This window comes from Macaca fascicularis, chromosome 1, assembly GCF_037993035.2.
Source record: "Macaca fascicularis isolate 582-1 chromosome 1, T2T-MFA8v1.1".
Lineage (NCBI taxonomy): Eukaryota > Metazoa > Chordata > Mammalia > Primates > Cercopithecidae > Macaca > Macaca fascicularis.
This window is the reverse complement of record NC_088375.1, coordinates 68,168,014-68,184,669: the sequence shown is the minus strand read 5'-3', so window position 1 is coordinate 68,184,669 and position 16,656 is coordinate 68,168,014. Positions and strand designations below refer to the sequence as shown.

General features: G+C 45.3%; 1 protein-coding gene across 15 annotated transcripts in view; it reads right to left on the bottom strand.

The window, feature by feature from the left end:
• The window catches only part of HHAT (hedgehog acyltransferase), a 348,264-nt gene that overhangs the window by 300,135 nt on the left and 31,473 nt on the right, over window positions 1–16,656 (bottom strand). For 9 of the 15 annotated variants that reach the window (XR_012432735.1, XM_065541220.2, XM_065541217.2 and 6 more), the window contains one exon: window positions 10,328–10,395. The exons of 5 other annotated variants lie outside the window; for them this stretch is intronic. Coding sequence is in view for 8 of the 10 variants with exons in the window: in XM_065541220.2 (XP_065397292.1) it covers window positions 10,328–10,395 (68 nt within the window). In the remaining 2 variants the exon portion in view is untranslated. Of the gene's footprint in view, window positions 1–10,243; window positions 10,396–16,656 lie in introns of all 15 variants that reach the window. One more of the 15 variants, XM_015449638.4, reaches the window with a different exon arrangement.

Here is a 16,656-nt window from a genome sequence, read left to right as displayed (position 1 = left end):
AGCCAGCAGAATAGAATTGCACCAGCCTCAGAAGGAACTTCCTGCAAGATGCTTGTTGGAGTACCTAAAGACAAACAATAGAGGCTTCACAAGCTTTCAGGAACAGGCTCAATGATGGGTTTTGTACCTCCCTACCTAATGAATGTTTGTACTTGTAGGAGAATTCAGAGTTAGACACTTTCACTGTTTAACATACCACTTGGTGGCAAGGTTGTGGGAGAGAAGACGTTTAACTCCTATTCACCTCCAAATGCCAGAAGTTACCAAGAGTAAAACCAAAGAACTTTATTTTGTTAAACAACAAAATAGGCTTGGGTCAGTTCAAAACATAGTACTTCCATTCAAGACTCAGCTCCAACCCACCTACTCCAGAGAGTCTTCTCTGATCATTCCAAGGCTAGAAACTCTCCCAGCAATTTTTGGCTACACCGACTAGGGACAATCCTACATATGGAAACACTTTGTTAAACGGCATGCCAGGGCCAGCTTTCAGGCAGGACCCACCAGCAGGGCCAACTGTCCTGGCTGTGTACAGCCCTGGCTCTTGTTACATACTTCACACATCAGCCGTATTAAAGCTAGGGGTGTCCTCCTGGAATTCTCAACTAGAGTATACACTTGTTGAGTAGAGAAATAATGCCTCTTACTTCCTTAACCTACAGTATTATCACAACCCAGACCAGAAAGCAGGTAGTAAGCACTGACTTGTAAACTGACTGCTTTGTGACTGAGAAATTTCTCACCATTCTCAACAGTGGGAATGTCTTCATCTTTGCATCGAACTCCCTCAAACATGAGTAGACTCTTGATAATGTTTGCTGAGTTGAGGTGAACATGCCCATTGGGGTTGGGGACTTCTTGTAAAGGAACATTGATCTCTTGGCAACATTTGCTTTGTTTCATGTGTGTAAATTCTGGTGAGTTTACAGAGGTTAGGCCTTAACTCATTTTCATTAAGCCGCAGCCCCTCAAAGATTATTCCAGCATGTCTGTCATCTCTCTGCCTCCCTCCATCTGACAGGAGATTAATAAGTGATTTGGCTGTGTGTGTGAATGTTCAGCCTGTCTTGATTAACAGAAAATTGGATTTTATACAGTTTTTCCCCTTTCCAGAGAGGCTTGCTTAGCAGAGACAGATTCCTGTGTACCATGCCAGCCCCTCCAGACAAAGAATGTGGGTTGAAGGGTCTCCAAATGGCAGGGGCAAGAAACCCACAGATTAGGCCAGGTGGGGTGGCTCACACCTGTAATCCCAGCACTTTGGGAGGCCAAGGCGGGCGGATCACTTGAGGCCAGGAGTTTGAGACCACCCTAGCCAGCATGTTGAAAACCTGTCTCCACTAAAAATGCAAAAAGTTAGCCAAGTATGGTGGCACATGCCTATAGGCCCTGCTACTTGGGAGGCTGAGGCACGAGAATCGCTTGAACTTGGGAGGCAGAGGTTACAGTGAACCGTGGTTGCTCCACTGCACTCTAACACGGGCAACAGAGTGAGACTCTGTCTGAAAAAAATAAATAAATAAGAAAAAACCCATGATTAGCGATGGAAGGTCAGGTTTGCTTCCTTCTTGTGAACACAAAGAATGCCGGCTCCTTACCCATCAGTACAAGACCTTTTGTCTAGTCTCATCCATGCTAGATTTTCTTCCTGACATTTAAATTTGCAGACAGGTAGGAAAAACGTAAGATGCTAGTGATTTCCTGGTGAGAACAGGAATAGGAATTGTAGCTCTCTGCCTCATGTAAAAACAGGATCTGCAGCCAGGTGCAGTGGCTCACGCCTGTAATCCCAGCACGTTGGGAGGCCGAGGCGGGCTGATCATGAGGTAAGGAGATCAAGACCATCCTGGCTAACATGGTAAAACCCCATCTCTACTAAAAATACAAAAAATTAGCTGGGCGTGGTGGTATATGCCTATAGGCCCAGCTGCTCGGGAGGCTGAGGCAGAAGAATCACTTGAATCTGGGAGGCAGAGGTTGCAGTGAGCCGAGATCACATCACTGCACTCCAGCCTGGGTGACAGAGTGAGACTCTGTCTCAAAAAAAAAAAAAAAAAAAAAGAAAAAGAAAAAAAGCATCTGCATTGTGAATGGATAAACAGCAAATTTGTTTATTAATTCTTAGCCACCAGGTAACCTGCTCTGTTCTCTCTCTTTTCTATCTAGTAGTTCATGGGAAATATTATTTGTTTCATTGAAAAGGTCCTTGAATGCCAGGCGCAGTGGCTCACGCCTGCAATCCCAGCACTTTGGGAGGCCAAAGTGGGCAGATCATGAGGTCGGGAGTTCAAGACCAGCCTGGACAACATAGTGAAAACTCATCTCTACTAAAAATACAAACATTAGCCAGGCATGGTGATGGGCACCTGTAGTCCCAGCTTCTTGGGAGGCTGAGGCAAGAGAATCACTTGAACCCAGAAGGCAGAGGTTGCAGCGAGCCAAGATCATGCCACTGCACCCCAGCCTGGGTGACACAGCGAGACTTTGTATGGGAAAAAAAAAAAAAGGTGAAGGTAGAATCAAGCGTTTAGCTCTGCAAAACTAACAGATTGAGAGAGAGAGAGAGAGAGAGAGCGCGCGCGCGTGTGTGTGTGTGTGTGCACGTGTGTGTGTGTGTGTGTGTAGAGAAGAGAAAGAAGACAGAGACAGGGCAAGACAGGAAAATCAGTCAGAGGGCTTCAGAAAGAGTCCACAGAAGAAATGGCACCTGAAACCCTTCAATGACTGACCACTGCCCTCTGGATAAAGTCCAGACTCCACATATGGCACTCCATGGCCTTTATGATCTATTCCCTGCCTATCTTGAGTCATTTGCCCTCCTCACAACTCAACCTTCTAGCCAAGTCAAATTTATTTCACTCAAATCCAGGTCGTCAGGCATGCTATTCCCTTCACCTAGCTTTCCCGTCGCCCAGCCATCACCTCCCTTCAGTCCCTGCCGGTGGGGTTCTCTGCACCCTCTGCCTCTACAAGCCCCAGTGGCTATTGCACCACCAGCTCACTGTCACATCATCACCTTCCCCAAAACTTCAGAGCCCACTCAGGACAGAGACTGAGCCTGGAATGTCACAGCATCCCTGGCACGTGGCCTGGAAGCTGCTTACACAGCAGGTGCACATTTAACTCATTTGTTAAATGAGTCAAAATGGAATGTTGTTTTCCTGAAGTATTAAAATGCAGAGGCATTTATAAATAAGCCAGATCTTAAAACCTTCATGGGCAAAGCATGAGTAGCTAAAAACTACATCTTTATAGAAGTACCTCTTTCTCTATGTTCACAGTCATTCGTATTCAAGCTTCCCTGCCTGCCTCTGCCTCTTCTTTCTAAGCCTCCTCACAGGCACTGGAAAGTCCTTTCTGATTTTACTTCTGAAAGAACAGCTTATTTAGAGGTCTGCCCCAATTTCAGAAACCTGTCATGGGAAAATGTGTCCTCAGGAAAGAACAGAATTGATTACTTGTAACACTCTTTATAATGCATTAGGATTTTGAGAGCTCTTTTCAATAGCAGTCCCCCTCTACATGTAAATGTCACTCTGTAGAACATTACCTCCTTGCTAGAAAGGGAGAATCAATTCTTTTTTTTTTTTTTTTTTTTTGAGACGGAGTTTCACTCTTGTTGCCCAGGCTGGAGTGCTATGGTGCAGGCTCGGCTCACTGCAACCTCCGCCTCCCAGGTTCAAGTGATTCTCCTGCCTCAGCCTCCCAAGTAGCTGGGATTATAGGCACCCGCCACCACCCAGCTAATTTTTGTATTTTTAGTAGAGACAGAGTTTCACCATGTTGGCCAGACTGGTTGTGAACTCCTGACCTCAGGTGATCCGCCCACCTCAGCCTCTGAAAGTGCTGGGATTACAGGCATGAGCCACCGCGCCCAACCAAGAATCAGTAATTCTTAGTGCTAAAGCAAGGAATTATTCATCCATGGAAGAAAAAAATAACAATAACCAGAATAACATGTATCGTTCATCGATTCTATACTAACCACAAGCATGCTGGGTGTTTTCTGTCCATCACCTCTTCATAACCTTTTATTCCCATGTTTCAGGTAATACAACTGAGGCTAAAAGGAGGGAAATGAGGCCAGGCCACAGTGGCTCATGCCTGTAATCCTAGCACTTTGGAAGGCCGAGATGAGTGGATCACTTGAGGCCAGGAGTTCGAGACCAGCCTGGCCGACATGGCAAAACACCATCTCTACTAAAAATACAAAAACTAGCTGAGTGTGGTGGCACACGCCTGTAACCCCAGCTACTCAGGAGGCTGAGGCAAGAGAATCACTTGAACCTGGGAGGCAGAGGTTACAGTGACCCAAGATCATGCCACTGTACTTCAGCCTGTCTCAAACACATACATTTTTTTTTTACAAAGGAGGTAAATTATTTTCCCAGATGTAGCAAAGCCAAATTTGAACTCAAGCCCATCCAACTCCAAACCTGTGCTCTTTCCATTAATGCCAAGTATTTATGATCTTGAATCCTAAATAAAATGAAAAAAATTAATGACAATATACCTGACATAGAACTTCATTTGCATCAGTTTGGTTCAGATGCCACTGTCTAGAAACATGTTTACTTCATCGAGCAAGCAACATGGGCACTGAAATATTTCCCCTATCTCCCTGGCATCACTAGAGAGAAGACCAGTAAGAAGTAACAGACAGGGACTGGCAAATACGACGACAGATCACGCCAGAACCCAGCAAGTCTGGGTTCACCCCATCCCTGCCACACACAGGCTCTAGCACAGCACGCTGGAGCCTGCGGGGTTGGGGGGTCGCGGGACGCTTTTACCCTGACAGCCTGGAAGAGCAAACATTACAAAAAAGGATGCAAAAACCAAAGCATATGGAGTCTGAACAGCCCTTGACAGCCGCACCTACACAAGCACCCACACCGCATCTGTTGTCTCGGCAAGTGCCATCAGCGTTACCCTCAAAGAAATGACAAAGCTCAAAGAAATGACAAAGCTCAAAGGCATTCTTGATTGGGGCTGTAATCCTCCAAACCCGAACATCGTCAAAAATTGGAGGACTACAGTCAGGTCCAGCTCCCTTTCACTGCCCTAAGTGAAGCTTCACTTCGAGTCACCATTTCCCTAATATGTTCTTCCCTTTTCTAACCACAGCGACACCACTGGAACAGCGTCTCCTCTACCGATGATCTTGCCAAACCCTACCCATTCTTTGCAGCTCAGGTGAAGGTGCAGCCCCTTCTCCCAGAGGCAGTTTGTGATTGTTTTGTGCCCAGAGTGGTCTCTCCCTCCTCTGACTCTACACACCGTCCCACTTCGCCCGCTTACCTACACGGCTATCTAGAGGCACGGAGGACGATGTATTTCACCTCCATGCTGCAACCTGGCACTTCACTCTTTCCTACAGTTAAATTCAACAAAATACTCACTGACTCTGCTCCAGGCATTGAAGATACAGAAATGATTAAAATCCCAGCCTTGCTTTTGTGGGACCCACAATCTATGTGAGAAAGGATAACACCAAATAAAATTCTACAAATCAATTTTTCATAATAGGGTACACAATTTGATCCAAAATAGAGCTATCTTATCACCCTGTTTACTGCCTTCATGTCATTTAGCTCAGTCTGCGGCCATTGTTTGTTCATTTATTTGTGGTCAGCCTGTCCCTAGTAGGAGACACTAGCATAGGAACATTGTCTGTCTGGTTCGCCACCGTCCCCAGCACTCCATATGGACTTGAGCACAGAGACCCTCTCGTTGAAAGCTGTATTTGTGGAAGGAAGTAAAGAGAGAGGCAGGGAAGTGTCAGGAACTATGAGTACCAAGGCCGGCTTGAGGTTCAGGCAATGCTTCCATGACAGGGAGCCAGCTATGATCTGGAGTGTGAGTGACGGCCAGACAGGGAAGGCGTGAGCCCCAATCCAGAAGAGGAACAGGATGAGCAAAGGTAAGAATGGCAAATTGGCATGACTAAGACAGTGGTCATTTAAGAGCACTTAAATATTGCTATAGATGAGCTGCTTTTAAAAGGGGATGATTTTGCCTCCCGGGAGCATTTGACAATGCATGGAGACTTTTTAAATTGTTTTTTGTTTTTGTTTTTATTTTTAGAGACAGGGTCTCACTCTGATGCCCAGGCTGGAGTGCAGAGTGCAGTGGCACCATCTCAGCTCACTGCAACCTCCACCTCCTGGGTTCAAGCCATTCTCGTGCCTCAGCCCCTGGAGTAGCTGGGATTACAGGCACATGCCACCATGCCTGGCTAATTTTTGTATTTTTAGTAGACATGGGGTTTCATCATGTTGGCCAGGCTAATCTCAAACTCCTGACCTCAAGTGATCTGCTGGCCTTAGCCTTCCAAAGTGCTGGGATTACAGGAGTGAGGCACCATACCCAGCTCACTTTTTTAAATTGTTAAGGCTTAGGGCAGGAAATGCTGCTAGCATCTACTAGGTAGAGTCCAGGGATTCTGCTAAGCATTGTACAATGTCCAGAGCAGCTCCCCACAACAGCCATCTGATCTAAAATGTCAGTAGTGGCCAGGCAGTGTGGCTCACACCTGTAACCCCAGTGCTTTGGGAGGCTGAGGCTAGGAGTTCAAGACCAGCCTGGGTAATATAGTGAGACCCCATCTCTACAAAAAATAAAAAATTAGCCAGGTATGGTGGTGCATGTCTGTAGTCCCAGCTACTCAAGAGGCTGAGGCAGGAGGATCGTTTGAGCCCAGGAGTTCAAGGCTCCAGTGAGCTGTGATTACACCACTGTACTCCAGCCTGGGTGACAGAGCAGGATCCCATCTCTAAAAAAAATAATAATATTTAAAAAAAAAATGTGGCCAGTCATGGTGGCTGACACTTGTAATGCCAGCACTTTGAGAGGCCAAGGCAGGTGGATCACTTGAGGCCAGGAGTTTGAACCAGCCTAGTCAAGATGGTGAAACCCCATCTCTATTAAAAATACAAAAATTGGCCAGGCGTGGTGGTGTGTGCCTGTAATCTCAGCTACCTGGGAGGCTGAGACAGGAGAAATGTTTGAACCCGAGAGATGGAGGTTGCAGTGAGCTGAGATTGTGCCACTGCACTCCAGCCTGGGTTACAGAGCGAGACCCTGTCTCAACAAAATAAAATAAAATGTCGGCCAGGCATGGTGGCTCATGCCTGTAATCCCAGTATTTTGGGAGGCCAAGGCAGGTGGATCACCTGAGGTCAGGAGTTCGAGACCAGCCTAACATAATGAAACCCCATCTCTACTAAAAAATAATAATAATAAAATAAATTAGCTGGGCTTGGTGGCAGGCACCTGTAACCCCAGCTACTCAGGAAGCTGAGGCAGGAGAATCACTAGAACCTAGGAGGCAGAGCTTGCAGTGAGCCAAGATCATGCCACTGCACTCTAGCCTGGGCAACAGAGGGAGACTCTGTCTCAAAATAATAATAATAATAATAATAATAATAATAATAATGTCAGCAGTTCTGAGGTTTACCAATCCAGCTGCAGACTAACATTCAAGGGATGGGCTGGTCAGAAAACATAAACTTTCTTCTAAAGGTCATGATTTCTAGTCACACCTAATATCTTCTTTTGATTAGAATTTGGACCAAAATAGCATGTGCTTGCCACCTCCTACAGCCTCTGAGAAAAGAAATATTCAGCAAAGACTGTTTTGATCCTAAGGACCTATATCAATGTCCTTCATCTGCTGGATATCCACCAGGACTCACCATTTCCTCCATAAATTATAGGGCTCCAAACCACCCACCCCACATGCAAGGTGATGAGAAGCAGAAAGATGAGAAGGTGAGAGGCGCTCACAGCACTGTCGATGAATGAGAGACAGAGGGATGGACAGACAGATTTGTCGGGATGGCAAAAGACTGAATCCTTGGAGCTCCCAGAGTACGTGCCTGTGCCACGTGGACTTTTCTGTGAAGGCAGAAGTGGCCTGAGCAACAACACTCCCAACCCCAGCCCTGTTATGAGAGCTGCTGTGGAGAGTGGAGAGCACTGAGAGCGCTGTGGAGAGTGGAGAGCACTGTGGAGAGTGGAGAGCACTGTGGAGAGTGGAGAACACTGAGAGCACTGTGGAGAGTGGAGAGCACTGTGGAGAATGGAGAGCACTGTGGAGAGTGGAGAGCACTGTGGAGAGTGGAGAGCACTGTGGGGCGTGGAGAGCACTGAGAGCACTGTGGGGAGTGGAGAGCACTGAGAGCACTGTGGAGAGTGGAGAGCACTGTGGAGAGTGGAGAGCACTGTGGGGAGTGGAGAGCACTGTGGAGAGTGGAGAGCACTGTGGGGAGTGGAGAGCACTGTGGAGAGTGGAGAGCACTGTGGGGAGTGGAGAGCACTGAGAGCACTGTGGAGAGTGGAGAGCACTGTGGAGAGTGGAGAGCACTGTGGGGAGTGGAGAGCACTGTGGAGAGTGGAGAGCACTGTGGGGAGTGGAGAGCACTGAGAGCACTGTGGGGAGTGGAGAGCACTGAGAAGTGGTCATCTCTGCAGGGCTCTGGAGCCTCTGCAGGGAGTCAGTCAAGCAGCTGGGCTTGACCCAATGAAGTGACAGGAGCCGGGAAGTCAGTGAAGACAAAGCCCCTTTGTCTAGAAGTAGCAACACACGACTGGGCTGAGCCTGCCCTTGATAATGAAATCCGTGGCAGCTCCAAACCTTGTTGGGGCCTCACCCTGTGTTTCCTTTCTCGTGCTGCCTCACCACTGCTCCTCTGCAGCTCAAAGTCTCTCCAATGTGTCTGCTTATTTGTGCCCCTGGCACATAATTCTATATTTCAATATTATCTAAAATGTTTGAATTTTAATTCTAAAAGGAAAAAAATCACCTTTTTTTCTGCTGTAAGACATCTGCTAATGTTATAGTCGTAAAGAGTAGATCTGAGACACACAAAGGCTACCTCCTATTACATCTCAAATTCCACTTTGTGACAAAGCTTCCTAAATGTCCTCATCTCTGAGGTGGGTACAATACTACCCACATTACATTCTCACTAACAATCCTAAAAAGAGCTTATTTAAAGAAGAGCTATCTAGAAATGGATGCCACGGATGAAAATTCAATTTACATCTAAGTTTTCATGGAAGTATCTGGTGGGTAGAGCAAGGAAAGCCAAGAATGGCACCCCACGCAGGGCAGGATCCTCTTCCTAGTTCCAGACAAACATGGGCCTTGGATCTTATGCATGGCTCTGTACAGCGCTGGGAGAAAGGAACGGCTTACCCTAGCAAATCAAAATGGAAATTGAGCTATATTTGTTACAATTCGAGTAAGATCTGCAACTTACAACAGGAGAAAAATATTAGTACAGGCAGTACCCAACTTGGACATGAACTGTCTTGCAAAAGTTCATTCATAAGCAGAATGTTCAGAACCTGGAATGCAAGGTGTCTTTTATGTACCAAGCCAGCCCACAAAAAGCTGATTGAATTTATGATTTATTTGGTATATTACATACTTAAAGTAAAAATAGAAAACACAAAACAAAAAACAAACAATGCTCTGATAACATTTTAAAAACATATAAAAATACTTAGAAAAACAAATATGCAGCCCATAATCAGCCTTGACCCGAAGCCCACACCATGAGCTGGGCCCTGGACCCTCCACGGTCCAAGTCGTAACTGAAATGGGGCCCTAAGAAACTGAATGGAGAAGAATGAGAAGAACTCCAGCCTCAAAAGGACAGGGGTTCTGGTGGGAGAAAAAAGTAGTCAGGCATCTCTCAATTGGAAGAGAAGGGTGTGGTACCCTACCCAGAATATATACTCTAGCACAGACGTGCTACTGGTCACATCTAGAAAGACACGGGTATGTGAAAGAACAGTGGCCACTCTGCCTGCTACCAAAGTAGACAAAATACAAAATGAGCTGCTGCTGAAGACAAGCGAGCCAGCACCCTGGCACCGCCCCACCAGAGGGAGGAGGAATGTGAATTCCCAGCACGCTGTGCAGCAGCGTGAACAGCCAGGGACACTCAGGGGCCGGAAGGAAGATGTTTCTGCAGCTGCCAACGGTCGGTGTAGGAGTGTCCAGGGGCCACATGTGATTCTGATGGATCTGGCTAGGTCAAGAAAGAAGTTTCTGAGCTTTCCAAAAGTGAAAACTGTCCTAACTGATAAAGTTAATCATATTTCTGGTATCTTCAGAAGAGAACAGGGGACAAGAAGATACAGACCCTGGGAATGCCTTCCCCAACACAGCACACTCACACCTTTACAGCAGAAAGGACACCTCATTCCAGATTGTTGCTGAATACGATACCTGGATCGACTCCAAATACAAACGTGATGTGAAATATTGAAACCAGGTTTGAAAACTGAGATTTTTTATTCATCCACTTTGTACCTTCTTTAATCCTCCAAATAAAGTGTCAGTCTCCAGCTCAAATTCCTGGTCCAGCTCCTCTTCATGTTCTGACCAAAACAAACCAACAAAAAAAAAAAGTCTTCGTTAGTCACAAATCTAAACAAAATTGGGTTGGCTGAAGAGCTGAAGCACTAAAGGAATTGGACCATGTCCTGGAGAAGCAGCCGGTGGACTAAGCTGCAGGCACGGAAACATACCACACTGCTTGACCCTGCTTTCCAGTGTTCTGTGACCTAAGTTCCTGGAAATACGTAGAGCCACTGATGGAAATTTGGCTTGTAATAAGGGTCACAAAAGGAGAGAGCAAGGGAGAAGAGTTTCCAACACAGGAAAACATGGGAAGGGTTACTGCAAATGGCCGACGTGCACATGCTGTTAGAAATTTTGGGCCAGGCATGGTGGCTCACGCCTGTAATCCCAGCACTTGGGGAGAATGAGGAGGGCGGATCACGAGTTCAGGAGTTCGAGACCAGCCTGACCAACATGGTGAAACCCTACCTCTATTAAAAACACAAAAATTAGCCAGGTGTGGTGGCAGGCCCCTGTAATCCCAGTTACTCAGGAGACTGAGGCAGGAGAATCGCTTGAACCGGGAGGCAGAGGTTGCAGTGAGCCAAGATTGCACCATTGTATTCTAGCCTAGGCAACAAGAGCAAGACTCCATCTCAAAAAAAAAAAAAAAAAAAAAAAAAGAAGAAGAAGAAAGAAAGAAAAAAAAAAGAAAGAAATTTTGACACTGACTTGCCACAAAATATGGTGATTGGATCCACTATGATATAATGCTAACAAAATATAATAAAATAGTCATATAATGGTAATGAGAATGTATATAAGTAAACAATACAGTTGATCTGAAACCAAAGATAAAATAATATCTGCAAACACTTCTTGGGGATATACAATAACCAGACACAGTACAAGATACTAGGAATGAAATGCAGCCAGACTGGTGTGGCTTTTGTCTTCCTGGGGCTTACTGTTGACTGGGGAAGATAGACAAACACAGAATAAGAAATGACGATAGTGCTGATGGGTGAATTGATGCAGGAAGGAATGCTGTGGGGGCTGATGCTGAGGTGCGATGTCCTGTAGGCAGCTGCATGGGTGTGGGTGGAGCTCAAAGGAATGCTCTAAGCTGGAGATAAAGACTTACGAGTTCTCAGTATAAGGGTGGCACAAAGCCACCAGAATGACTGAGATTCCCCCCCAAAAAAGGACAAAGAGTACCTAGACAAGAATGGGGAAATATTAATGCTTATCAGATCAACAAAAGTATAAAAACCACAAGAAACCAAAAAGGAGCTACCCAGAAGGAAACACAGGAGAGAGTGCTGTCACTAAAATATAATCATGAAATGATGCTGGGTTCAGAGTAGGATCAAGGGGCAGATTCACACACACTAGATGCAAACAGCAAGCCAAGCGTCAGACTACAGGCAACGTTTAGGAACAATACAAAAAGGGAGGGGCTTGCACACTGGCCCAGGGTACACATGGCACACCTCCAGGAGCCCCAGCTACAGTGCACTCCAAGTGCTCTGGGTGTGCCATGGAGGTGTGTGATTACAGTAGGGCACTGGTCCTCTCTGTGACCGCTGTATGCAAGACGACATTGTGTATGTGTGTGTGCACGCACCTATTTGCATGTTGCACTGCACACAGACACACAGACTCAAGTCCAAGGGAACAATTGGCAAACAAATGACAAGTTACTGTGATCCAATAAAGAATTAACAGAAACCTCTGAATTCATTAGGGCAAAGAGAGTAGAAAAACTTTCTGCCTCTTCCCTCTTCTGTTTTGGCTTCACTTTCACACAAACTGCAACCTTTAGAAACATCAGAGTTACACGGGATTAAAACAAAGCGAAAACTTAAGCTCTTTTTTTGGTGCTTCTTGTTTTAAGAGTTCACTCAAAAGCAGTGGCATTTATTTACAAGCTAGCCTCAGAGTTCCTGAGGCTGGAACATACCTCCCTCTAGTGGGAGCAAGGAGCCCTATGCAGACTGGAGAATGATGATAAAATCTTGCCTAGTGCTGCCCAATAGAAATAGAACATGAGCCACACTTAAAAATTTAGTTTCTAATAGCCACAAAGTAAAAAAAAAAAAAAAAAAAAAAAAAAAAAGAAGTCAAGTTAATTTTACTATATTATTTACTCCAATATAAATTGTATTTCAATATGAAATCAATGTTAAACAGTGATATGAGTTATTTTACATTCCCTTTTTCTAATTCTTTAAAATCCTATTTACATGTCATCTTTATAGCACACCTCAGTTTGACCTGGCCACATTTCAAATGCTCCCTCCCTATCCAGTGTGGCCCATGACTACAGTACTGGACAGCATAGCTCTAGACCAAAAATCCGTCCTTGACCAGGCGCAGTGGCTCAAGCCTGTAATCCCAGTACTTTGGGAGGCCAAGGCAGGCAGATCACCTGAGGTCGGGAGTTCAAGACCAGCCTGGCCAACATGGAGAAACCCCATGTCTACTAAAATACAAAATTAGCTGGGTGTGGTGGTAGGTGCCTGTAATCACCGCTACTTGGGAGGCTGAGGCAGGAGAATCGCTTGAAGCCAGGAGGCAGAGGTTCCAGTGAGCCGAGATCGCACCATTGCACTCCAGCCTGGGCACAAGAGTGAAATTTCATATCAAAAAAAAAAAAAAAAATCTTTCCTCATGTTTTGGAGAATTCATATATATCACCTTTGTCTCATTTCTTGACACAAATGCTCCCTGACATAAATTTTAAATTCTAAGTTAAATCCATTCATGACCCATTTGGAACTCACTGTCTTCACATTGCCTTAAGTTAGCTGAAAACCCCAGCTGCAGAATGTAGTTGATACAGGAGAACCTGAGGCAGGACATCTTTCCACAAGTTGCAGTAACCCTCAGAATTTCTGATTATATGTTCTGGTAACCGCCCTTTGGGTTCATTTGGCCCGCTGCCCAGACACAGCACATTTATCAAGACAGAGGAATGATAATAGAGAAATTTAATTCACACAGAGCTGCCTAAATGGCAGATGAGAGTTTTATTATTACTGAAATCAGTCTCCTGAAAATTTCCCCCAGCCCCACCCCAGAAGAAGTCTCGCTCTGTCACCCAGGTTGGAGTACAGTGCTGCAATCTCGGCTCACTGCAACCTCCGCCTCCTGGGTGAGAGCAATTCTCCTGCCTCAGACTCTCGAGTAGCTGGGATTACAGGTGTGCGCCACTATGCCTGGCTAATTTTTGTATTTTTAGTAGAGATGGGGTTTCACCATGTTGGTCAGGCTGGTCTCGAACTCCTGACCACGTGAGACTGGTTTTTTGTTTGTTTTGTTTTGTTTTAAGGATAATTTGGCAGGTAGAGGGCCAGGGCTGATTGGTCAGGTGGGAGATGAAATCATAGGGAGTCAAAGCTGTCCTGTTGTACTGAGTCGGTTCCTGAGTGGGAGCCACAAGATCAGATGAGCCAGTTCATCGATCTGGGTGGCACCAGCTGATCCCTCCAGTACAGGGTCTGCAAAATATCTCAAGCACCAATCTTAGGTTTTACAATAGTGATAGTTTTACCTAGGAGCAATTGGGATGGTTTAGAATCTTGTGGCCTCCAGCTGCATAACTCCTAAGCTTCATTTCTAATCTTATGACTAATCTGTTAGTCCTACAAAGGCAGTTACATTCATAATGTTTGCACAGGCAGTTTTATTCTTAGGGAGGGACCTCAGACCTTCGTTCTTTGAGCAGAACTGGAGTTTTTATCCTAAGTCAAACACAGTCAAGCAAGAGGCCACCACAAACAGAAAAGCAGCCTTCTGTGCCTGGGAATTCTCTCCCCATCACAAAGGACTGACTGGCAGAGCCCGCTCTTTCTTCCAGTGCCCTGTTTCTATTTCCCCAAATTCAGTGCTTCACAAAACTGCCTGAGAGCATAGAAATGAAGCAATTTCTGCTGATGAGTCCTGATTACCACGTCAGCTGTTGATTCTTGCCTTCCACAAAAGGATACATCAAAGCTCCATCCTACCTACTGAGTGAGAGGATTTGCATTTTAATCGCTGTCAATGAGCTGTGGTGGTAAACCATTTACTTAAAACCTCTAACTAACCTACCCCTTTTCACTCTCAGCATTTTGATGGGAAATTAATTCTGGGGTGGGTGTAGTAAGAGGGCAATAATCAGAAAGAGAAGAAAACACATACACACACACACCCTAGTCTGACACAAGACACAAGCCACTGGGAGCAGCACACCCAGTCATGGCGCACGTGCCCCGCTGTTTCTACGCATTGGCAAAACTCCAATCAGCTCCTACTGATTATTTCTCCAGGAAGCCACGAGTACAACAGACTGTGGTAGTCATTGAGAATAGGAAGGGCGGCACAGAAAAGATGGGCTTCTGATGATGGGAGAATTTAGTGGTAAGCAACTCTCAAATATTCATCTGCAGATTATCCTACAGAAAGGGGGTGGCTTTTTATGACACTCTGGAGGCCTAGGGGCTCCTTCTTTCCTCTTCCAATTTCCACTTGAGGAATAAAAAAGTGATTTAAAAATAACCCAAGGGAAAGCAAATCATATATGCCAATGGATGTAAAAGGAGACACTGCATAAATGTCCTTCAGAACTCCCAAATAGGGCTGCTCATCTGCCACTCACCTGAGAAATTCTGAGTCTGCAGGGGCAGACCACCAGGTGTGTAATTTGCATGGGAAACTTTAGAGCTTCTGGGAGAAGGAGAAGCAGCCTGGACTGAAATGGAAACTCTCAAGCCAAGAGTAAGCCATAAGCTCTATGCATGTTCAGTGTGTGGGGTCTGACATGGAGCACCAGATGGGGAGCAGAAGGAATGAGGAGCTGTGGAGTCTAATACTAGGGCTTGCCCGCAAATGCCCCCCAGCCCAGTCTCTGCCCCATGTCATTGTGGGAGGCTTACTAGAAGTCTTAAGAAAGCAGATTATCTGGAAGCCAACACTCCCCCTATGTGAGGATAAAAAAATATTTTTCCTCTAACTTTCGTAGGTTCATGACTGAGGCCCCTGTAACAAAAGGCACATTAACAAGAGAAGAGCATACAAATGTATTTAATGTAAGTTTTACATGATACAGGAGTCTTCGTAAAGAAATGAAGACCCAAAGAAATGGCTAAATTTGTGTATTTTATGCTAGGTTTGATGAAGATTGGACAGTCGTGGAGAAATAGATTTGGACAAAATGAGTATGTTCTAATGGCAATAAACTGAGGGGAACTTAGCAAGACCTATTTCTTCTGTGTGATCCTTCATCTTCTGAGATAAGGATGTTCCCTTCCTTTGTGTATAGAGAAGGCACCTCTCAGATGAGGGTTTTATGACCTGCTTCAGGGGAGAAAGGTTGGGAGTAACTTTCCCGCTTCTGCTGTTTTCTCAAATGCCAAGATGCCACGTTTTGAGGTAGTGCTCCTGAACCCCAACACCTACCTGAAGGACCAGTGTCAACCCAGGAGGAAAATGCCAGTGCAAGAAGGAAGGGATAGGCTATAAGACTTGGGATCCATTCCAATACGAAGACAGTGATTCAACTGTTTCCTAAGACTCTGGCCATAGGTAACAATGGAAACCACAGTCAAATATAATGTGAAGCATCACCAAACAGAATGTTTGGAGCCTTGGCTGTTCCACAACACTCACTGTTAAAGCTTCATGACAGGCTGTTCAGTTCCCGGCTCCTACAGAAGTACATTTGGGTCTTTTCACAAAGTCTTGTTAACTGAAGGACCCCTGGTGGCCCCAGCCATACTCAGTCAGCTCACCTGGTTCTAAGAGCAAGGACACCTGTTCAAGGACAGGACCAGTGGCCTTTGTTTTCCCACCCTGGACTGGGCTCTCCAGAGTTACTGATCATCTTGCAACCAAATAAGTTCCTCTAATCACAAAAGTCAGTGGGAAAAATTACTTCCAAAAAAGCCCATGCCCCATGAGAGGTTAGCACGTTGCATGAACAACGTAAAAGAAAGAACTGATCTATAAATGAGCTTCTGTATCCTTTATTCATAAATCGAGCTTAGTAACAATGAAAACCACAGGTTTATACAGAAATAAACAAAAGGTAGAAGGTGAATGTGTTCAGCTATACTAGCTGTATCCCACTTTAAGAACAACTATATAAAAACAAAGAAACAGGGAGTGGTGATTCAAATAAATACTTTGCACCATAAAAAGCAAAGGCTCCTTAAATATGAGGGCTCCCTGGTACTAGAGTGTATTTAAAGAAACATTAACTACAGATATATCACTGAATATTAAAAAAATGAAAAAAAAAGCCTGTGACATGAAAA